The sequence below is a fragment of the Hirundo rustica genome, chromosome 6 (assembly GCF_015227805.2).
Source record: "Hirundo rustica isolate bHirRus1 chromosome 6, bHirRus1.pri.v3, whole genome shotgun sequence".
In the NCBI taxonomy this organism is placed as follows: domain Eukaryota; kingdom Metazoa; phylum Chordata; class Aves; order Passeriformes; family Hirundinidae; genus Hirundo; species Hirundo rustica.
Window position 1 is genome coordinate 33924973 of NC_053455.1, and position 23309 is coordinate 33948281.

Sequence of the window (23309 nt, forward strand, 5' to 3'; positions counted from 1 at the left end):
TTCCTGTTATTTTTTAAGGGTCTTCCTTGTAAGTCACAGTAGGGAAATATAGTAGTCGACATATAGTAGTATGGCCCTCACCAGAAAAATGATGCACTCCATAAATTATCTGTGCTATCTTTGAAATAGCATACATGAACAGATCTGATTAGAATTAGGATTAAGTCTGTTGCAAATTGTTTATGAAGGTATAGCAAGATTTCAATATGAATAATCCTTTTTGTTTTTTAGATTTAGAAGGAAATGCATGTCAAAACAACCAGCTACTAAAAATAATTCTGGCCATGCATCAGTTTTTCATCTCCTCTGCAGACATGCTTCAGAAAGTCGTTGATCTATATCCTTTGTAATCTCCACCTGCTTTTTAGGTAACTTGATAGCATGACAAGTTTGAAATTGGTAAGTAGAGGATATTTAATCTATGGGTGTATTAGTATTCCACTAATTAAATTGCATACTTGTTCTTAACAGTTTTTGGTTGTATGGTGTGCTTTTATTTTGTTTAGGGTAGGCATTTTTTGTTTCTCGGGTATAGCTTGTCATGCACAGAGGAAAAGATGAAACTCCAAGTCAAGTTTTAAGTAGGATAAATCACACTGTTGGCTGCGGAGGGTATATCTAGCAGGTGTTATTAGATCAATGTAGGCACCTCAGTTAGGTACTGTGAACCTGGGCCTAAGTTTCAGATCTGTTTTTCTCTCTCTGTCCACTATCAAGACAGAGAGGAAAGAACAAAATTGTATCATTGGGATATGAACATTTTCAACAAAAAATCTTTCTCTCACACATGCTCAAAATTGCTGAAATAACTCATAAGCTTTTCCTTTCTATTTGTTCCCATTTTGAGTTGAGTGCCTGGACTCACACATGTGTTTCTGGCTCATTAGATTTTTCACAATGTAGCTAGTAGATCATATTCACTAGACTTTCTTTGGAATTTTTAATTGTGGAATATATTACCTGTCTTCTTAGCTTTACAAAATGCTTATTCCTAATTAGATGAGAACAGCACAGGATGGAGACCTGTCATGCTAAGAATTTCCATCCAATTTTGGTACAATTCAATTTAATAATCCTTTCTTTCCTCAAACTCTGTATCTTCCAGGCATTTACAAACAGCATCCTTGACAACAGAGCTTTACTGAAGCACTGACTGTCTGTCTGTAGCAGGACTGTCCTGCAGCTTCTCTAATTCCAAGTGTTGGATCGAGTGTGCTAAGATCCAGCTTATGTGTGGTGTAGTGCTGCATTTCATTTAGGCTCGTGGGCTCTTGGAAAATGGAACAAAGTCAGTGCTTGCATCTTCTTTCTGAGATGGAACATTTTCTACAACCAGAAAAGCAATTCAGAGTTTTCTTAGACTTGCATATTTTGCAAGCTTGGTTTTTAACTCTGTGCATACCTCCCTGTAAAGACATTGAAAGTTAAAGACAGTTTTGAAGGGATCAGGTAGTCTGTGCTCTTGTATTTTGCAAAACCTTGCAAGTGTTCCAGTTGCACCATTTCCCATCCCCTAAATTATGGGAGTGATTTCAGGTGGTTACAAGTTCTTTTTAGACATTCAGAGAGGGGCCCTTAAAAGTATTTGGGAGCTTACTCAGACTTCACCAGTTCTATAGTCAGCCTAACGCCAGCACACTCAAAGGGTGGATGGCATGTCCCCTCCGCTGTGGCAGATTTAGGCTGCAGTTAATTGCCATCAGATTGTGGGTGGATCCACAAGGTATTTTCATTGAATTATGCTTTTCAGGCCTGAAAATATCTGTGTCATCTCCATCAGAAGAATCAAGACATGCATAATACATTTTCGAAATGGATTTTCCATGACTTCAAGAGACATTGGCTACAATGTCAAAACATGTTTTAAAGAGCTAATAGACTGAAAATATGGTTGTTTCTTTAGTTGCCAGAGCAAGTCAGATGAAAACTGTTTTGTAGCTAGAAAGGTGAGGTTACTATGGAGAGGCGTGCAAGATTTTGCTCTGTCATTGTCTACAACTGGTTATGTTTAAAAGAAAAGAGCTTTTTTTTTTTTTTTTTTTTTTTTTTTTTTTTTTTTTTCTTTTCCCCTGTTTTTTAATCTCCAGTGAATTAGCTGACAAGAATTGCTTCATAAATGCATTGATTGATAAATTTGGTATGAATATTTCAAATTTTAATGACATGTGTCAGTGCACAAGTTTTATGAGAAATTGCGAGGCATGTTGCAAAGAGACGTAGAAAACAGAATCCCTTCAGTGGTTAACACTACTCAGTCCTCTGGCAACTCTGGCATCAATATTACTCACAGTAGACTTAGTTGCAATAAACTTGGGTAACAACCTTGGGATATACTTTGTAAATACTTGTGTAAAACCTTAATCTGATATAATATTTGCCATCAGCAGGATGATTGTTACTGTTTACAGGTTGGGAAGCATCAAGCATGTTACATTTTACATCATCTATGAATGGATGTGGTTTTCCTTAACAGTTTTTTACCTATCTTAATGCTTTAGAAAATAACTCTTCCATGCTGTGTGTAAAGATATGCTATTTTGTGAGGTAAGTATATTCTTGGTTAGTAACTATTAGTTGTTAGTCTGCAGCCATCCATGTGACAAATATAAATATGTTTTTGGATACCTGAAATTGACATTAAAGAGGGAAACAGGTATTCTGCTTCAGCTTTTCAAGGTCCACTTTAGCAGCTTTACTCAAAAAGGTCCAACTGGCTTTTAGCAGTTCTGTTAAAATCAGGGCATGAGTTGCCAGGTGACAGTTTTGAACTGATTCTATATGAATCTCTATCTTAAATGTCTGTGAAAATTGACAGTGCTCAGGAAATGATAGAAGATGATAGAAATAAAAATTAAGTGCGATATTGCAGATATTTTTATACTAAGCAAAGCTCAATTGCATTTGGTAGGTAATTCTCCTTCGTAATTCTACTTCATCACTTGCAATGGTCCTGGAACACTTATTTTTACCTATTAAGTATAGTAAAGTTTGATATCTCAGTTTAGGGAAAACAGAGGAGAAGGAAAATACTCAGCTCTAGTAAATTGATGATACCTCTTTTTTACACTAAGGGGGAAAATATTAGTAACAGGAAAGTAGAATTTGTTTTAAATTGTGATGATTCTATTATCTCAGAGCAGATTATTATTGGTTATGTCAGAATGCTTTAGTATTGTGTGAGATATGGTAACATTTTTGCTTTCAGGCAAATTCATACATATGTATATCCATAAGAAAGTGCATTTCCATTTATCTAACAAGAACAGGTTTGTAACGTGTTGTGGTGGGTACTGTGTCTATCTGGGTTGGAGTTAACTTTCTTCACAGCAACCTCTATAATGCTGTGCGTTGAATCTGTGAGTAAAACTCAGCATTATTTTACCTGTTGCTGAACAGTGATTGCACAGTGTCAGTGCCTTCTGTTTCACACTCTGCTCCTGCCAGAGTGTGGCCTGGGGGCGAGCTTAAGGCTGGGACAGGACACTGCTGCAACAGCTGACCTGAACTGACCAAAGGAACATTCCAAGCCATACAGGGTCATACTAAGTTTCAGCCTAACTAGATCAAAACTTTTCTTTGTGTGTGTGTGTGTGCGTGTGTTTTAATTTTAATAGGTATTGGATTACAGAATTCTGGATTATGTTCAAAATGGACTCTAAACTGTCCACAGCTATGGAGGAATTTCAAGAGGTGGTTCGAGCTAATGGTGAGGAGTTACATTGTCGTCTAATTGACACATCTCAAATGTGAGTGTCAAAGTCTCAATATACTCAGAAAACAAACTTTTGCCCTGAATTGCCTTTATTTGAATATCATGTCTCTCCTAAGTCATGTGTTAGCTATTCTTATATTCTTGTATTCTTAGAAGAATCTATACTTCATTACAGATGAAATATACGTTATGTAGAGGAACACAATGCCTTTCAGGAATGGCTTAAGTTGAATTTGGATGCAGTGTAGACTTAGTGCTGATTCTCTACAACGGCTAGGTTTTACCCTGTCCAGGAAATTTAGAAAATTTCTTGATGCCTAATGGTTTTGCAAGATCACTTGAAATCAATGAAAAAGGAGAATACAATTTGATTGGTAACAGATGAGGTAAAAAAAGTATGTTAATATTTTAGCAATAAAGGTAAATGAGGGTATAGCTTATTACATTGTCAGACTCTTGATATTGTTGACATGATTTTGGTAATAAAATACTTGTCATGACAAGAATAAATCCTAGAGGTGTACATCACGCATTTCTTTCTTGTTACATGAGAGTGAGATAGTTCTGTGGAACAGTACAACTGACAAAACAAGAGCCAGTTTGGAAATGCACAGGCTAAAGCAGAGCAGAATTTGGAATACATTATGTATCTGGTTATGAAAGAGGATATTTAGCTTTTCAAATTGAAAGAAGTTTTGTTAGTCTGTGGGTCAGTAGCAAAGGGGGACAGTTCATACTCAGAGGTTGCTCAAGGAGATTTAAGAATTATTAAATGGAGGAGTGCTGGATGTGTTCAATGAAGACAAAGTTACAGGCAGCTATTCTGAAAATGTAGAACTGATCACAGAAATTATGTAGACTCTCATGCTATTTAGTAAGACAGTTGTACTGTTCTTAAGATGCTACATCAATACAATAATGACTAACAGTAATATTTTGTCATCTAATCTCTAACGCATGAAAGGAGTTTGCTGTTTAGAAATTCAAATAATTCACTTTTTACTGCAGTAAGGCATGAAAACAATGTTACCTCTGATTTAGGGAAAGAGGAAAATTTTGCTTTTCAGTAAATAACTTGGAGTAATTGTGTTTTAAAAGAAATTCTAGGGATTGGTCTAGAAAGCTGACACAGCGTGTAAAAGCCAACACCAGTAAGAAACGGAAAGTCTCACTTCTTTTTGATCACCTTGAGCCAGAGGAGCTGTCAGACCACCTTACCTATCTTGAATTTAAGTCTTTCAGAAGAATATCAGTAAGTTATTTTTTAATTATTATTTATTTATTTATATGAAGCAAATATGGGAAAGACATAGAAAATATGGCAGAGAGGTAGTATTACAAGATTATCTCTGCCATACAAGGTGTTGGACATGCTGAATCTGTTTCCAGACTCTTATTTTACTAGAGTTGAAGATGGCCCGTGGAACTTAGATTCTTAGATAACTTAGATACCGTTCTGCTACAACCATATGAGAGTGAGAGAGTGAACCTCAACCGCGGAAGAGTTGAGGCAAGATCAGTTGGAAGGAAGAGGAGTAAACCTTCTTCCAAATCCAAGATCTTCTTCCAAAGAAGCTTGTTTTGTTAGAACAAGGGATGCCATCACCCTTTGACTCAAATCAGTAATCAGGCTGAAATGGGATGAAGGAAACTTGGAGTATTCTCCTAGAATGCCAACCTTCTGTGGCTGTAGTGAACAGTGCAGCAATCCTGTGCTGTGGATAATGGACTACATTGAAGATGGCCACTGGACTCTGCTTGCCTTTTTTTATTGTGCATACAAAATAAAACTAGAGATAAGAAAGCACTTTAGACAATGCCATTTTTAATGTAAGAGCAGATAAACATATTTTATTATACAAGCTTTCATATACGCAAACAATTCTTTAGGATTTGTCCAATTTATTTTTTCTTTAATTTGATTTATTTTCTCACTAATGTTTGTAGTTGATAAGATGCAAACTTCCCTATGCACCTTGGCTTAACTTCCATCACTGTGTGTTACAACATTGCCTCTTTTCAAACATGGTACAGTTTACATGTGGAAAACTGAATGTTAGAGACCAAAATCTATGAGGGTTGCAAAGTCTGTGTGATAATAAGACTGAAAGCAAAGTGGTTTTTTTCAGTTTTTTTGGGGGTTGTGTTTGTTTGTTTGTTTGTTTGTTTTACTGATGTTGTTATTTAGTTGTTTTTGGTGGGGTTGTTTTTGGAAACACCACCATATGAAGCTGAACCTGTGCAAGAAAAGGGGCTCTCACTAGGTGGTGGAAGATTTCACAGTCGTGTTTTAATGTACTTTATTTTGAGCTGACAGTACGTGTCTCTGTATTTCATGTTAAACTCAAAAAGCTGTAGAAGCAAAGTCATGCACTGATTGCTGCCTGTAGGCAGTAATAACATGCAAAGCTTATATAACTTACCATTTTCAAAACCTCTGTGCAGGTGTAAGATAATTAATGAGTATAACGAGTGTGGTTTTAGTCAGTGTCAGATGTGCCATGGAGTTCCAACAATTACATACATGTATACATTTTATATGCAGGGTACCGGCATACGGCTTTGTATAAATTGAGCTTAGCAGGACTTTGGTCAGAAAATATGTAATTATAATTAGCTGTATTAATTAAATTTTTGCAGAATATGTTCATGTTGCCCTAAGCCCTTTTGTTATCTTAATATGGCATAATTTACCTGGAGAAAGACTGAAAATGACCAGCTGTGTAACTAGTCACTGAAATAACTATTTAAAAGTTTGGGCACTTGAAAGTCAGAAGGGAATATTTGGTCACATACACAGCAAACAGAAAAATCTCCCATGAGATACCATCCATCTTGCAGCAAATGAAGATGCAAGGAGCGTTGTTCACAGAGTAGTGACTGGAGGCAGGCTGGTGCTTGGAAAGTATTTTCGTCTCTAAAGTACAGGGAGGGCACAGTCTTTTGGAAGAATCTCGATTCTGGATTCCTGTTGAGGCTCTTAAGTTAGCCCATCACAATAACAAACTCTTGCAATATTTAAATACTTAAGCTTCTTAACTGTATCTGCTGCTAACAAGCCTGTTATAGCTGACCTCATTAGTAAATTTGTGCACCACAATTAATTTAAAGCTTTCAAGTAGCATTTTAGAAATTAATTTCTTCAGCATTTAAAAAAAAATCTTTTCCAAAGGAGATGACTGCTGAGAAAAAATATAAACTGATTCATAGCTGTACTGAAACTACTATGAAATCCGTAATTATGTAGTCAGATATTGAAAATTTTTCTACCTGTATAGAGTAATTGCTTAAATTTCAAGATCCAGCCAAACCTGGGATTTAAAATTCAAAGAGTAATTGTAATGTAAGTACTATGTAATCTCAGAGACAGCTCTACTAATTACTAATGTTTCTTCCATTTTTAATTTGACAAGGACAAATCTAGAGGTGTCTGGTGTTGTATCTCCTTTTAAAGTGCTAATAATTCTTATTAAACTGATGGAAAAATTTATAAAGCTACGAGAAGGAGAGAGAGGGACAGTAAGAAACAAACAACAGCCTGACCATTTATGACCATTGCTTAAAGATCAACTCTATTCTACATATTCCTGTGGAAAGGAATGTATGCTTCTTACAGCTATGACTGTTTTGGTAAGATTTTAGTATTAGTGGTCATAGTAAAGAATGAGTGTAAAAATCCCATATCACATTTTTTGAAGATTCAAATTCTTGTGTATTTTTGTTAATGGATAAATTAACAGAATGGATAAAAATTGCATCAAGAAAAGCAAATTATTTCTTTAATCTTAATGTAAGAATGGCTTAAAAAAAAAAAAAAAAGTGTGTCACAGGTATCTACTGAATAATTTTAGATTGCCTTGATTAAATAAGTGAATCTCACAAGGAATCTGTAGCCCTCATTCTTAATGGTTTTATTTCAGTTTTGTATTAATCCCATTGAATTTGCTTTTTCTATTAGTGTAGCTTAATTCAGAGAATACATAAGCTGAGCACTGAACTCCCTTAAACTATTACTGAGTTATTAGATTACAATTTAAATTCAGTTTAGCCTTCCCTATAGAAGTCTAGACTCAATGAATCTAAGAAGCCACAGAGACTGGGAGGAAAGCTCCAGTTTTACTCATCCTGGGGTTTATGAAAGCCAAGGCTCCTGAGACGGAGCAAAAAGATGATTTCAGTTAATTCAATTAGTCAAACCCCCTACTTTGAATTTAACAAAGCTTTTACAAAGGGAAGATTTCAGTTTTATGGATATTTAGGCATAAAATACATCTTTTATATTTCATTTGATAAGCAGACCTCTGTCCATACACAGATCATGAAGCATATGAAACTACATGAATGTTCATTTATGCTTCTTTTGTTTAAGTTCTCAGATTATCAGAACTACATTGTGAATAGTTGTGTGAAAGAGAATCCAACAATGGAACGATCAATTTCTCTTTGCAATGGTATCTCTCAGTGGGTGCAGCTGATGGTTCTCAGCAGACCAACACCACAGCTTCGGGCTGAAGTGTTCATCAAGTTTATTCATGTTGCACAGGTCAGTTAGAATCTGGTGTGTTTGGTGTTTGTCTTTCTCTGACACAGCCCTTTTTCCTGCTCTTCCCATGCTGTTACTGTAGGGTGACCCGGTCTCCTGGTTCACATCCACCACATGGGTGTTTGTGTATGTGTGCTGTCTTACCAAGTGTTCAGATATTACAGTGTCATGGCACCAGGACGTTCTCATGCTCATTCTGAAGAAATTATTTTCACTGTAAGACTAGACTTGCTTTTGAATCAGCATGTGAGATTCCCAGCCGTGGCTGTGACGCTTTCCAAAGCATGAGTGGCTCTCGTGGCTTTGGCTGCAATTAGAAGCATTCCACCAGGAAAAACCTCTCTGGATAAAAGGAGAGCTACGGTCCTACTTGTATTCTTTGCATACCAATTCAACTGCAGTCATTACCTAGATAATAGGCAGTGTTTCCTAGTTGTGGTAGACTGTGGGAAGAAGGAGTAGTACTGAGGAAGACTTACTGTATCTGAAAATTTAATATTTGATTTAATAATCGTAGAATAAGTTCATCTTACACCCAGTAAAAATCACAACTCATTGCCAAAATACATAAATTCAAATGGCACAAACGTGTAAGACTTCAGAGCACGACAATAGAGGAAATTAAAATTTGGGTGTGCGCGTTGAACAACCTGAACCTTTGAATCATACTGATTTTTTTATATCAACACAGAAGCTCCACCAGCTGCAGAATTTCAACACATTAATGGCAGTGATAGGAGGTCTCTGTCACAGTTCCATTTCCAGGCTCAAGGAAACAAGCTCATGTGTTCCTCATGATGTAATTAAGGTTAGTATTGTTCCTCTAAGTTTTACAAGACTTTCTTCAAGACTTGTGTAGATTCTCTAAGCTTTTTCCTTTAATCTCAGACATGATGAGCTGCATTTTCCTTTACACGCAGTAGTACAGAATAATATTCAAACATAAAAACAGATAATTGGACCCTAGAACATTTCTTCTGTAGTAACATTGACCCTCCTTGATCTGTAAAATGCTAGCATGGAGCTCTGCACTTTGAGTGAAAGGACTGGTTTTGTTCATCTGATCTTTCCATTTGACAAGTTTCATTTTATTTCATTTTATTGATTGATAAAATTTTGCCCTAATGCACACACATTAAGGTGGAATGCTAGGAATCTAATTTCCAGTTAAATTCTTGTGAAATACTGATGAAAGCTATTAAAAAGGGAAGGAAGGCATCTTTTTTAGCAATGCTTCTTAAGAAGCCTTTGTGTGGCTTAAAAGACTTAAGAGATTAGGATACTTCGTCCTTTTTGGGGCCTGAAAGAATCTGTGAGAGTATCTGAATAGCCTGTTTTGATCATAATATGATCAACTTAATTGAATAGCGCATACCCTGGAGTAAAGACCTCAAGTGTGACCTCCCACTGGAAATGGTTACAGATATCAGAATCTATAAAATCAGTTAGCTTATTTTAGAAACATGTTTTTCAAATTTTATCGTGTTAAGGACTGCATGTGTGCACGTAATTTGAATAATTTTTTGTATCAAGAAATTGTATACAGGTGCTAATAGAAAGCAGGTAAAGTCTGGTAATTAGTGACTTTAAAACACACTTTGAGGTTTAACGATGTCAAACAGTTTATAAAGGTTACAAATCAAGACCTTTGACAGGAACTTCCCAGAGAAAACTTTGGTCCATTGATTTTATTATGTTAACTAGTCAACTTTGTATCTGTATAATTTCAAACAAGGGAAATACTTATACTGCTGGACTGAAGATTAATTTGGCCATCATAAAAAACCCAAGATACTGTTTCTAATTAACTTCCATGGGAAATGTTTTCTTAAAAATACAGGTCTGCCACCTTGAACTATAGTATGACTTCTGATCACACCATGATGGGATCATGGCACAGCATAGGGTTTCTCTGCCAGGACCTCTCCAGCAATTCCAGCTGGTGATCTGAAAGTCAGAGAATGAATTCCACGTTTTAATGTGAAGATGGCTGCTTTTATGAATGTCAGAGAGCTTGTGCTGTGTTTACACATTGACTGTATACAGATCCCCCTGATTCGAGAGAATCATGTTTCTTTTCATTTGACTAAATGGGGAGTGTAAGGAGGTCACCATTATAGATTAGGCAATATATTAGCTATCTATAATTACATATTAGTACATAATCTATGGATATAGGAATACCTAGATTTTATTTGAAGTCTTAAAATTTCTTTCAAGTGTCATTGTGAGTAAATTCCTTAACAATAACACAGGAAGTTCTTTTGCTGTATGACAAAACCAGAAACAGTAACCAGTGCTGGTTTTCTTTTTATTTTTAGGTGTTTAATGAAATGACAGAATTGCTTTCGTCTTACAGAAATTATGATAGTTACCGACGTGCCTACAACGAGTGCAGTAACTTTAAGATCCCAATCCTTGGGGTCCACCTGAAAGACTTGATATCCCTTTATGAGGGTATGCCGGACTACTTGGAGGACAAAAAAATTAATGTATACAAACTATATTCTCTGTATAACCACATTGATGAGCTGATACAACTTCAGGAAATGCCACTTCCCCTGGAAGCTAATATGGACCTTGTTCACTTGCTTACAGTAAGTGTGTTAGAAAAGATAAATACATCCAATTAAAATTTTCATATACCTATCAAACAACTAAATAGAGAAATCCATTAATTAGTTAAGCAATTATGAATACATAAGATTGTAAGATTTTTTTTTTTTCTCCCAAAGGGGAAATGCACAGGAATAGAAGAGAAAAAATTGGTGCTACTGATTTATCTGTCAGCAAAGGTAGAGGTGCTAGTTCAGCAATATGCTTCCAGTTATTTCCATAAAGGAAGGAAATGTTTATTTCTCTTCACTATAGTAGTATGCACTCTCTGTACTTTCAATAAGGAAGATTCCTTGTGTTGTAAACAAAAGCACACAAAAATTCAGTCCCTCAAGATACTGCATTTCCAGCCAAGTTTCTTCTGGTGCTTAAGAAACTGTCTGATAGAAACATCAGTTAAATATAGTTGATGTATTTCAGTGCCAGTGATATCTAGTCAGTGCCATGCTACTAAAACGTTAATGCTACCAAGGACATTGTTAAAACAATAGTTTTGGCTTTTTCTAGTAAGTTAAAATGCTACCTTCTATTAAAATAGTAAATCTGTTTTACTATTTTAATATTACTAAATTTCTCAGCTTTGTTTGGCATTAACAAGTATCTCATCTTGGAAAAACTGGATAGTCCACTTCCACTTTCTGGTTACAAGCCCTATTTCAGGAGGAAGCTGATAGATAAAAATGCTTATGTGCCTGAGGTTATTTGTTCTCTCGGGGAGCTCTCTTGTGTGAAATTAGGCACATATGCCCAGGGCCTGAAATACAGCTGTGTGAAGTGCTGAACTTCTTACTTCTTCCTGCTATTTGTTTTAAATGTTTTATTTGAAATTTTTCTAACTGTTTTTTTTCCTTCTAAATAATGTTTTATAAAAACAGCTCCTACAAATACGTAGAAGTTTGGTCATAATTTCGTGCAGGTATATATGATAGGACATAAATAAGGAATACTTCATTTCAATGCAGGAGCTTCTGAACTCCCAACAGTCCATGTCACAGATTTCCAGATAACGGTAATAGCAGTCTGGAATGTAGAATTGCACACATTTCAAATCACTGTGAACATCTGTGCAGCTCAACTTAATTTATTTCTAGGTGTAATATAAATTTAAAAATAATGCACCAAAAAAAATGAATGCACTCTAGTAACAAGTTTGTAAAGTAGTAGTGACTGGTCTGGGATTAAACTAATGTGTTTGTTTTCAGCTGTCCCTTGATCTTTACTACACAGAAGATGAAATTTATGAACTTTCATATGCACGAGAGCCACGAAGTCACCGAGCTGCTGTAAGGACCTTTACAGATTCTTAACAAAAGGAGGGCTTTTATGAGTGATTTTAATTTAAAATCTGGATTTTTTAAAAAGAAAATTCTATCTCTTGCATTCAATTTATTTTATTTTATTATATGCTAAATTGAAAGCATTTTATCTTTGTAGACTGAGTGAAATCCATTAAAGAGCAAATTGTTTGGTCAATAATGAACCCCAAGAAAGAATATATGGCAGATTTGACACCGTGTTAGGTTTTATAATATGAAAACAAAGACAAATGAAGTTGCTATGTAGAGACATGGCATCAGTCTTAATCTTGGCAGTTGATACTATTTTTTTCAAATGGAGAATTCTTACATGATTTAAATGATGAAACCCATGAGTCTTATGTTGTAGCTTTGGATTCCTGTTTTATAAATATGGAAAAGATGGTGATTTCACAGGGCTGTCAGTGAACCGTGACAATTTAAGGAATGACTGCTCTTTTGAACAGTTCGAGGAGGAGCTTAAGCACCATGTAATTATCAAAAGAATGATGTCAGGTCCAACAGGTCATTTCTGCAGTCCTGTGTCACATAGCCAGCCCACTGTCACAAATGGAAGAAGCATAACACTGAATATCTTTCTGTGTGATACTAATGAAGTTCCTTTCAATTTTTTTCAGCCTATGACCCCTTCCAAACCACCAGTAGTTGCAGACTGGGCCTCAGGAGTGGCCCCAAAACCTGATCCAAAAACCATCAGCAAACACGTTCAGAGGATGGTAGATGTAAGTAAGGTTGGCCAATGTACTTCATGTTGCAAATCTTCGTAGTCTTAATCTTGAGGTGTGAGAAAATATGGGGATGGGACTTCTGTCCTCCCAGGTACTTTTGCCTACCTGTAAATAGCAGCAGCAGCCATGAGGCACGGATGGAAATTCCTTCAGTGGGTCAAGAGCCAGCAGGAGGTGTGAATGCTGGTTTGTGTACTTCCAGTCTTTCAGGGAGCCAGGGAGTCCATCCCTACCAGGGCCTCCAGCATCATGTTACTGATGCAGTCTGACAGGAGGCCTCTCAGTGGCTTTGTTACAAGCAGCAATTGCTTTTTCTCTTTCTTCTGGGTCCCCCACTTTATGGGAAACTACTAAGTAAGGTGATTGATTCCAAAACTGGTGGAGGTAGAGATGTAAAGAGTTCATCTTTGCCTGCCTGCTTGCCTCTTTTCTTTCTAAGCACTTCTAACATTGTGAGGCATCCTTTGATACACGCTGTTTTGGAATATATTTCTAAATTTGTTCTGGGTGTGCTTCTTGTCTTGCAGCCAGTGACAAACAGTAATACATTCCACAAGTGGAAACAGGTGTCTGCCTGACAATTCTGTCATATAACTGATTTTCTCATAACGCTGACCTGATAAAATAAACTAGGCAGCTGCAGTGATTTGGCTACAGAAACCACCACTGAGACCACTAATTGAGAGCATTAGAACAAGTTGCGTATGTGGGCCTGGACAGAATGGTCTTAAAGCAGAAGTAAAAAACAGCTTTCATTGTGCTGTGAAGCTTTTAGGCCAGCCAGTGTTGAATTAACTATGTTTTGCTCCAAATCAAGAAACCATAATGCTTTTCTAGTCTCAAGCAAGGAAAAAAACAAAAGGGGTGTGGGGGGTGCAATTAGACTGTTGCAGTAATAGACACTGGGAGAAGACAGGAGGGGAAATCCATAAATAATGTGGAGGCTTTCTAAAGTGGTAATTCAGACCATCCTCATTATAAACTATTATGCTATTTACCTTGCACAGTCTGTCTTCAAAAATTATGACCATGATCAGGATGGATACATTTCCCAGGAAGAATTTGAAAAGATTGCTGCCAGTTTCCCATTCTCATTTTGTGTAATGGCTAAGGACTGGTGAGTACCTGCTTATCAACATTGTAGCATCTGTTTTGGGAGAGATTTAGGGTGTTTTGTATTCAACTAGAATTCTATCATTAGGGTATTAAAAGCATCTTCTTCAGGCACAGACAGAAGTGAAAACATAACTGACACAAGCATCTTCTAAATGTGTTGTGAATGGCCTCATTGGCCTCATAGCAGTGGTATCCAAACTGATTTAGAAGGAAAAACAGACAATAGAAAAATAAACATTTTTCAAATTATAATTCGTATATACTACTAAAGAATTTTCCTATGATAAAGCTGTCCCTTAAAAATAGAGAATTGGCAAATGTATATTTTGATAAAATTAGGAACATTTTTCATAACATATTAGAGCATGGAAAAATATAGTAGTGATTATTCAGAGGTTTACTATGAAGTAGTTTGGAGGTTGCATTACATATGCAGATATTCCATTTATCCTGTCAGTCTGCAGTTCAAATGTGTAGATAAGCTTCTGCATAAATGACTGGCAGGATTACTGAGATAACTTTTGTTTTTTGCACATCAATCTATTGCTCTTATAAAATGTGAAGAAAAAAATGTTTAATTCTCCTTATGCATTTAACGAAGTATTTTTCTCACAAACAACTTTTCTTGTTTATTTCCAGGGAAGGTCTGATTAGCAGGGATGAAATAACAGCTTACTTTATGAGGGCTAGCTCAATCTATTCCAAATTAGGACTTGGCTTTGCTCACAACTTCCAAGAGACCACTTACTTAAGGCCCACATTCTGCGACAACTGTGCTGGATTTGTAAGCTTACTTTTCAGTAAATTATGTTAACATTCTTTGGAATTATGCCTTTTTTATCTCATAATTGCCTTGTGTCATATACAGAAATGGATCTATATAAAACATCAGTGAAGTTATATAGAAACCAGACTTCTGCCTCTGTAGATGTTTAAGGTACCCTTTACTCCCCTCTTGGCAGTGCCAATATGTTTAAACATGGTTCATACTTTGTGGGGTTTGTTTGAGTCACCAAAAACAGTCTCAGGCAAGACTTCCAAATGTAGAGCCTTCCACTCCATGGGGCTGCTGGAACTCATGTCCTGATACAGACGTGACATGCCCATGCCTGTGGCTCAGAAGGTTTAATGAAACTGACTGTCCTACCAATCTTGCATTCAGCTGAGAACAGACCAGGGTGCTGAGACAGAAGGATTCTCCATCTACTCCAGCACCACAGCTTCTTGAGGACCTGCCAGATATGCTGATGTATTCAGTAGAATAGCTCAAGATATTTTGTTTGCCATTGACACACATAAAATATTCTATTTACCTTATGCTAAAGGGATAAATAGTTCCATTTTGACCTTATGACTAGAAGTGTAGGAAAACAAGATATTGTGCAAGTGCTCAGATCTTAGAAGAGTGGAGCTTTTAGTGTACTTTTTATCTAGAGCTATCAAAAGTGCAGAGAAATATATAAATACTTAGGCTTTCTCTTTGTTTGGATTTCAGCTATGGGGAGTCATTAAACAAGGCTACAGATGCAAAGGTAAAGTACTTTATACTTTGTAAATTTTAATCCATAATTCATAGTGAACGACAAAAACCTGTGATCATCCTGAGGTCCATGGCTCTATCTATGGACCCATTTAATCTGACCTCCCAGGGAGGACAATACTGATTGAAGAATACTATGACACAAGAAGTGAAGAGATGAAGGAGCTTGTAACTGACAGCTCTAATGCTTTGCAAAAGTCACTGAATTCAGAGGGTTTGGGAAAAGACCCTTGCACGCAAACATCACCACTCTGTGAATGTTGTGCAGCACATTGCCAACATCTGTTTTGCAGTTTTCTTCCTCACACAGGTATCAGCTTTCTTTGCAGCTCCTACAGTCAGAGCACTTCTGTGACTGAATTTTGTACTTTGTACATTTTGTACTTTGTTCTTAATGAACAGGAATTTCAGATATATATGGCAAAGGGATGTTGCTGGTCTTTTACAGATGTATGTTGTCACATTGAAGCACATAGAGAACACCAAAGAAAGCTTCTTGCTTCCCAGGAAGGCAGTAGTGTGAGAGCTACCTTAGATGCTACACCAGAGCCACTGAATCACTAAATGTTGTTTTGTTTACAGACTGTGGAATGAACTGTCACAAGCAATGCAAAGACCTGGTTGTGATAGAGTGCAAGAGAAGACCCAAAACTTCAGTTGCAGACAGCAGCCCAACATCTACTCTTGCTTCAAGCCTCTGCCCAGTAGGAGTCAAAGAACAATTCCACGGTGAGAAAAGATCACATTAAAAAGCTAAAAATATGTAGATAATATTTCCTTTGCTTCTTTTTCTTTTAAATCTGTGTTATACGGCATCCTTTTAGGTTTTGTGAGTTAACTGCCATGTTTTATCTACATAGAAACTAGAACCAGGTGTATATTAGCTTGTCCCAAGTAACACCATTCCTGCTCAAGACTGAGTAAGGATGGACTCCTTTCTGGGAGATCTCTTGTCATACACAATGTATGGTGCACAAATGCCACCAAATAATGAGTAAATCTTCTGCCAGACTCTCATGAGGACTAGATGCCATGACATGAAGACCTGACAGGTTTCCTTAACTCTCTCACCTTGTGACAAGCAACTCTAGCTTTTTAGCAAGTTGTAACATTGACTACTGCACTGTTACAATTCTAACTCAAATTTTAATGTGGAGTTTATAAAGTCAGTTTTCCTACATATCTATGTGTTAGGAGAACCAACAACTAATTGTCTTTATTTTTTCCACTTCAGCAGCTGAATCTATAAGGATATAGATTTGTCTTTCACAGAATTGGAAATGAAAAATCTACACCTCTCTGTTCTTTTCTCCTTATATCAAACAAGCTGTATAAAATTTTCTTACTGTATGTTACTTTGTAGGCTTCCAAAAAAGGAATGTTGTCCTTGAAAAACACCAGGCTACTTCTGGGGGGTTTTTTTGATTTTGATGTTCCAACTCTCTGCATATTCACTTTCTTTGAATTTCTTTCCTGCTCTTGCTGGTATTTAATGTTCTTCAAATCTGCTTCCTGCCACTTTGATTATCAATCTTTTGTGTGGTATTTAAGACTCATACTGCTGGATTCCACCTTAGGCTTCCTATTAGCACATATATAGAGCTCAATATCCCCGTTTTCTCTTGATACTATGTGCATCTCTGTGATTGTGTCTGAAATGGCTGCAGCACTACATAATAACCACCTCTTACCCATATCAAAGCTCTTCTCAAGCTGACCTTGATGCCACACCTGTTTTCTTCTTACTGATCTGTATTTAGGTTACTGAGACAGGGCAAAGAGTTGTTTCAAGGGATACAGCATTGAGAAACCTCTAGTGGCACCTGTTTTAGAGAGCAATGAATGTGAAAGTCAGCAAGGAATAAATGTTTTATTTATAAAAATCATGTTTAATTATCATGCCTCCTGTTCTCCTTTTCTGGGAGAAGATCTTGCCTTTATTTACCATATGTATTTTAAAGGACAAGAAGAAGGATCATTCACCTTTCCTAATGGAGAAGTCGTGGAGCACGGTGAAGACAGCAAGGATCGAACCATTATGCTCATGGGTTCCTCAGCTCAGAAAATCTCAGTGAGACTGAAACCAGCTGTGATTCATAAAAGTACACAGACTGATCCTGTACTGCTGGCTGGTGATGTATCTCGTAAGCGGAGGGAGAAGAAAGAACACAGGATGCCAGAAAATCCTTATCTCCAGGCAGCTCCAGCATCCACATTTCCAAGCCCAATTCTAGGCCGCAGAAAGGCATTTGTTAAATGGGAAAACAAGGACTCCAGCCAGAAAATTAAGGAGGAGCATCACAGCTGTAAACCCTCATACCAGGAACTTGAGCAGGTACATACATGATGGAACAAGTTCTGTTTTACACAGCGATACGGTCAGGTGGTTGATGTGTGGGAGAGTGGCTGGGTGGGAAGGTGTCACTTTACTCCAGTACAATTAATTGCCAATTTAATTGCAATTAAACAATCCATGAATGGCATCATAAAGCCTTAGCCACTTTAACTTCCATCAATGCTTCATTTAAATGATAAATTTTAGTGCTAGTATAGGGCTTTGAAGCCATTGTTATAATCACACTGATTCCTGTCAGTTCTAGAATGTAAACATAATCCAATCATTCAGGCCAGAATGTTACTCCATAAAATGAGGAACACAGTTCTGAACTTCCTCCTGATTTTGGTGGCCTCTGCTCCCCTAAGTGACAGAATATATGGGGCAGGAAGGGTAGGGAGCTCTGGTTTTGTTCAACTGACAAGTTAAGTACCACCAAAAAATTTTGCTGTGAGCAGACATGATGATTCCATCTAGATTTCACCTGCATCAGCCCAGTGTTCTGACAAAATAGCTATTCATAAGACTGTGTTACCTCAAACATGACCCAAATTCAGGTTTGTAGAAACACCTTTCCAGACAGAATAAAGAGACTCTTATTCCAACAGTGCAACTAATTGATGGATCCAGCTGTGAGGAACAAAGACTTATTTTCATACGTTTTACTCAATATTTAGATGAAGCAACTTGGAAAGAGTCCAACAACAGGACCACAGTCTAATCTTTGAATGATGACAGTAACTTTCAAAATATCCCTTTTTGCTGATTAAGTGAACTCATGTTTTATGAAAAGTTAATGGTTTATTAAGACAGAGATTAAGACAGTATTCCAGTACAAACCACTTCCCTTTCAATCTACAGTATATTCAATACCAGGATGTGAAGCATGGATGTAACTGGTAAAAATGCATTCTTTAAAATGTCCTATTCATGTGAGTCCTGTGAGTCCAAGTGTAATTTACACTTGGCTCCCTCATCAGATTCCAACCTCAATTACTAAACAGCAGATGATGTTATAAATTAATGGCTTCGCTTCTGGTACATCAATTTCTGCAGCAGTAGAGTGGTAAAGTGTGGCCTGTGCTGTTGTTTTCCCAGACTGCTGTTGTTATGTGAGGTGCAGTGGAGGGTGGATAAGTGCATGTTGTGGACATGATTCAGATACCAGCTGCTGGATAGAGCAGGGACTGTGGAAATACTCAGATAAGTTACTGGTTCTGATGAGAGCTGCACCGATTTATGTTTATGGCAGTCAACCTAAGTATACAACCAGACAGTCCTCGAACAATTGCACTATAAAATACAATTCTCTATTTTTTGTTTGTTTGTTTGTTTAGGAAAGGAATATTCTAAAGGCAGACAATGAAGGTTTAAAAATCCAACTGGAGCAGGCACATAAAACAATTGAATCTCTCACAATCCAGAAAAGAAACCATGTAGTTGGCAGTCTACAACACAGAGACTGCTCCTAGCAGATAAGAGGAAAATCTCCTGTGGAATGGAAGAATGTAGAACTGAAGAATGAAAGAGAGGCTGTGATAAAGCTGCTTACCAAGTGAAATGGAGAGAGAATCTGAAGGATAAGCAGAAATGTTCTCTTTACTCAACGCATCTCTCTTTTAAATATGCACTCCCAAATGTACAAAGTCATTCCTTTGACCTTGTAAGGTAATTTAGCATTATCTGTGCAATGAAAATAGTAACTTCTGGGTTTGCTTTTAAAAGGAGTGAATGTTGCTGAAGTCTCTGTTCATATTGAAGACCATATTGAGTTCCCAGTGACTTACTTGGCTGCCAGCAGCACACCTTACTGTACAAATGTTCTGACAAAGTAGCTATTCATATGACTGTGTCACCTCAAATTTGGCCCAAACTCAGTTTTGTAGAAATAAATGTTTGATAAAGCTGAGTAAGTAAAACTGTAGAAATACTACATTGAGAAAAACAATTCCTTCTTGGAGCTGAAACCAATTAAAAACATGAACGGTCACATTTAATTCCAGAAATTAACAAGAACATTAAAATAAGATCTAAGCTAATGATATTTTATTGAGCTTTACACTTTTAGATAAACTGAAAATGTTTTTAAACATCTTTCAGAGCTTCAGAAGTTCTGCTGCTCAAACACTTTATTAAGGTAACAGAAGTGAGACTATAGAGACTAGACATTGAATACCGCTTCCATTTTTGCGTTCCATGTCATGACTTGGAACATTTAATTCCACTTATTTGGAATTAAGGAGTAACTTGTTGTCCCCATACAGTAGATGTGGGACAAGGTTGATTATATTTCTCTCACATCAAAGTAGGTACCATTGTTGAGCGGAACCTTAGAGCCATATTATGAGGGAAACTGTACAGCAATCCCTGTGCAATAGCTACTGTATTTCAGAGCTCCTAACAAGATATCTCCATTTTCTCTCTCCTAGATTTCACATGCACTTTACATAAAGAGTCAAGATGAGTGTGCTCCTATGTCTGTAAATTTTGTATAGTAAAAGGTGCAAGGGAGGTAACTTAAAGACACAAGGTGTACATATTGTTAAGAGAAAATAAAAGTCTTTCAAGTTACTGATAAATCTACCTGTCAAAATAGCCAATTTGAAATTTGCATTTGCATTCCAAGGGAATCTGTACACTTAGAGCTGTATAAAACTTTCTTGTATTTATCAGATATTTGTCATCACACATACAAACATCAGAAACAAAGTCCACTTAATGGTCAACGCGTCTAAGTTACCAGATCCATTATAGATTGAAATTTAGTGAATGATAATAGCACCTGCACTTTGTGTTCAAATAAATATACATTCCATCCACAATTAACAGTCATTATTAAGTATATGAATGCTTTATTTAAAAAAATAATTTGAAAATATTTGCCAGTTTAGTGGTTCAAAATTCTTGTTTTGAAATAGGATTGTGCTTGCAACTCCATGTATAAGTAAAAATAAATGGAGGGAAGGAGTAGTAGTAGTAGATTTTCTGTAACATTACTGTAAATAGCTGAAATGCATAGGATAAAACCAGCTCTGAAGACTGTGCAGCTTTTTTAACTCATACACTAAACCTGAATTATTAACAAGTAACATGGAATTGCACTTTGGTCAGTGAAGCAATCAGAATGGCTGTCAAGTCATGTCTGCAAACTGGGTTTGCCCATTTTCTGTAAGCTTCTTGATTTTGTCCTCTATTCACAGGGAACTACAGCAAGGTGTATTTCTAATAGCCATTTAGCAAATAAAAATCCATTTCTACAACTATTAAACAAGATAAAAGTTGAATATATTTTCACTTATTTAAAAAATACCCCAGAGGAGCAGCTAAGACTCATAAATCTTGTTGTACAGCCAAAGTAACTGCTCACTGGTGGTTTAAACTCTGGATTTGAATAAAATTTGTGTGTATACATATACTTTGTCTATGATGTCTATGATAGTGTGGAGATCATGAACAAAACCTCATAGTTAAAAGGAAAATTCCCGAACATCAGCAGCTGGCCCAAAGGCTACTGTATAACTAGGTACTTAATACTCCAAACTGAGTTATGACCACAGATTTGTACAGTTCTAACTTAATATTTCTCTGTGATGTTTGCTTGTTCAATCTGAAAGATTTAAAAGGGATCTGTTTTCAGGAATGTCTTATGGAACAAGTGTGCAGTGCTTTATGTGTGCTGAAAACTTCTTGTGTCAAAGAAGTCAGTTGATACCTGGACACCTTCAGAGCTTGCTAAGTACCTACAGGTTCTCTGTTTGCCCAAAGCCCCTAACAGTTATTTCCTCCCAGCTCCGGGTTTTTTGGTTTTTTTTTTCCCCCTCTAAAGTGCTGTTAGTCCCTTCTTTTCTTTTGGGGCTTTCTCTTTCCTGCATGGAAGACTTAACAGCAGAACCCAACTACAGGGAAGCTGTTAAAACTGACAGTGAAAGAATCACTTGACTTTGTGTTAATCTTCAAGCTGCTTTATGTTAGAAGTGCTGTTTAGAAGTCATGTTACCAAACAGTGATACTGAAAGTTATCTTGTCATGGCTAAGTTAAATGGAAACACTCACTGTACAGCAACCTCTTCCTTCTCTAGGTCCAGCTGTAGTTACAAGAAGGCAGAAAGAATAAGCACCATTCCCCATTTATTTTTTAAGCTTGAATTCTGATTGTTTAAAGATAAAAGTATACAGATTGAGTAATATCATAATTAACAAGACAGGGCTATTGTTCATATTCAGGTTAAATACAATTGCTTTTGGATTAGCTTATATATGTTTTGGAAATACGTTTTTGTTCTAGCAGCATCTGTTATCTTGTTGTAATTGATCTCTATGGTAACTTGAAAAAGTTTAATGCTGTCTGAGAAGATTGAATAAATGTACAGACTGTAAAGATTTAATGTAAATTGTAAGATTTGGTTTAATATTTAAATAGAAAAAATATTAAATTGCATTTCATGCCTCTGATTTTGTATCTCAGAGAAATCTATACAACCTATATTCATCTTCCTTGACTGTCATCTGAGACCCTTCTGCAGCATTAACCTAGTACCAGTCTCTAGACCAGCTTCACCTTCTCTGAGACTTGGAATGGTGTCTGGGAAAACCTGGAGAGCTAGGTATTTGCAGATTATTTGTTTTGTATTTTAGTGGTTGACGCAGTACAAACACTGTGTTGCTACACACTACTCCAAGTATTACAAAGCACCAGTCTTTATTATCATAGTCTCTCACTTTGTTAAGAGTGCTGACTTTGAAAAGATTTCACAGCAGGGCAACCAAGTTTAAGCAAGGCTTCTGTTGCATCTGCTAATGCTGCCTCTTGCACAGGCTGAGCTGTAGCACTGTAGACTTGCTATTTACCTTATAGTAAACCCCAAAATACCATATCCTAAATTGGATTTTATATGGGGAAATGGGCATCCATTCAGTTATCTTCACTCATGTGAAGGAAGATAACAAGAGGTAAAACTCCTGTTTGTATGGCAAACCTGTTCTACAGTCTTACACAAACCAAGCTGTGTTTTTTTCGTAATTACGGAAACTAATAAAACTTGAGAAGTAACTGGAGGATATTTCCTTAGTTTATGTAAAGATAAAAGCAGTGATCATATAGATCACTACACTTTAAAATTTTTTTCAATAAGATAAAATGTAACAAATTCCTTAGTAATCCCAGACAAAATCCCAGACTAGTGACATACCTTGCCTGTTAAAATTTTTCTATAAAGTTATCTATTGCCTTCTCTGTTTTGGTGTGTGTGTGTGTGTATATATATATATATATGTATATATGTATGTATGTATATATGTATGTATGTATGTTATTTTCATTACCATGAAGAGTGTCATCACTATTGTAAATCACCAGCAGGAATTCTTTCTTACAAACAAAGGTGGATCCAAATCACAATAGAC

General features: G+C 36.5%; 1 protein-coding gene across 3 annotated transcripts in view; it reads left to right on the forward strand.

Moving 5' to 3' along the window:
* Window positions 1-22250, forward strand: part of RASGRP1 (RAS guanyl releasing protein 1) — a 37305-nt gene extending 15055 nt beyond the window's left edge. For all 3 annotated transcript variants that reach the window (XM_040068257.2, XM_040068256.2, XM_040068255.2), the window contains exons 3-17: window positions 232-337; window positions 2482-2544; window positions 3615-3746; window positions 4811-4964; window positions 8082-8255; window positions 8947-9063; window positions 10577-10852; window positions 12074-12154; window positions 12805-12909; window positions 13923-14032; window positions 14671-14815; window positions 15527-15563; window positions 16154-16300; window positions 17533-17906; window positions 19244-22250. In XM_040068257.2, the coding sequence (XP_039924191.1) occupies window positions 232-337; window positions 2482-2544; window positions 3615-3746; window positions 4811-4964; window positions 8082-8255; window positions 8947-9063; window positions 10577-10852; window positions 12074-12154; window positions 12805-12909; window positions 13923-14032; window positions 14671-14815; window positions 15527-15563; window positions 16154-16300; window positions 17533-17906; window positions 19244-19378 (2156 nt within the window). In that variant the 3' untranslated portion in view covers window positions 19379-22250. The remainder of the gene's footprint in view (window positions 1-231; window positions 338-2481; window positions 2545-3614; window positions 3747-4810; window positions 4965-8081; window positions 8256-8946; window positions 9064-10576; window positions 10853-12073; window positions 12155-12804; window positions 12910-13922; window positions 14033-14670; window positions 14816-15526; window positions 15564-16153; window positions 16301-17532; window positions 17907-19243) is intronic.
* The last annotated feature ends 1059 nt before the right edge of the window (window positions 22251-23309 follow it).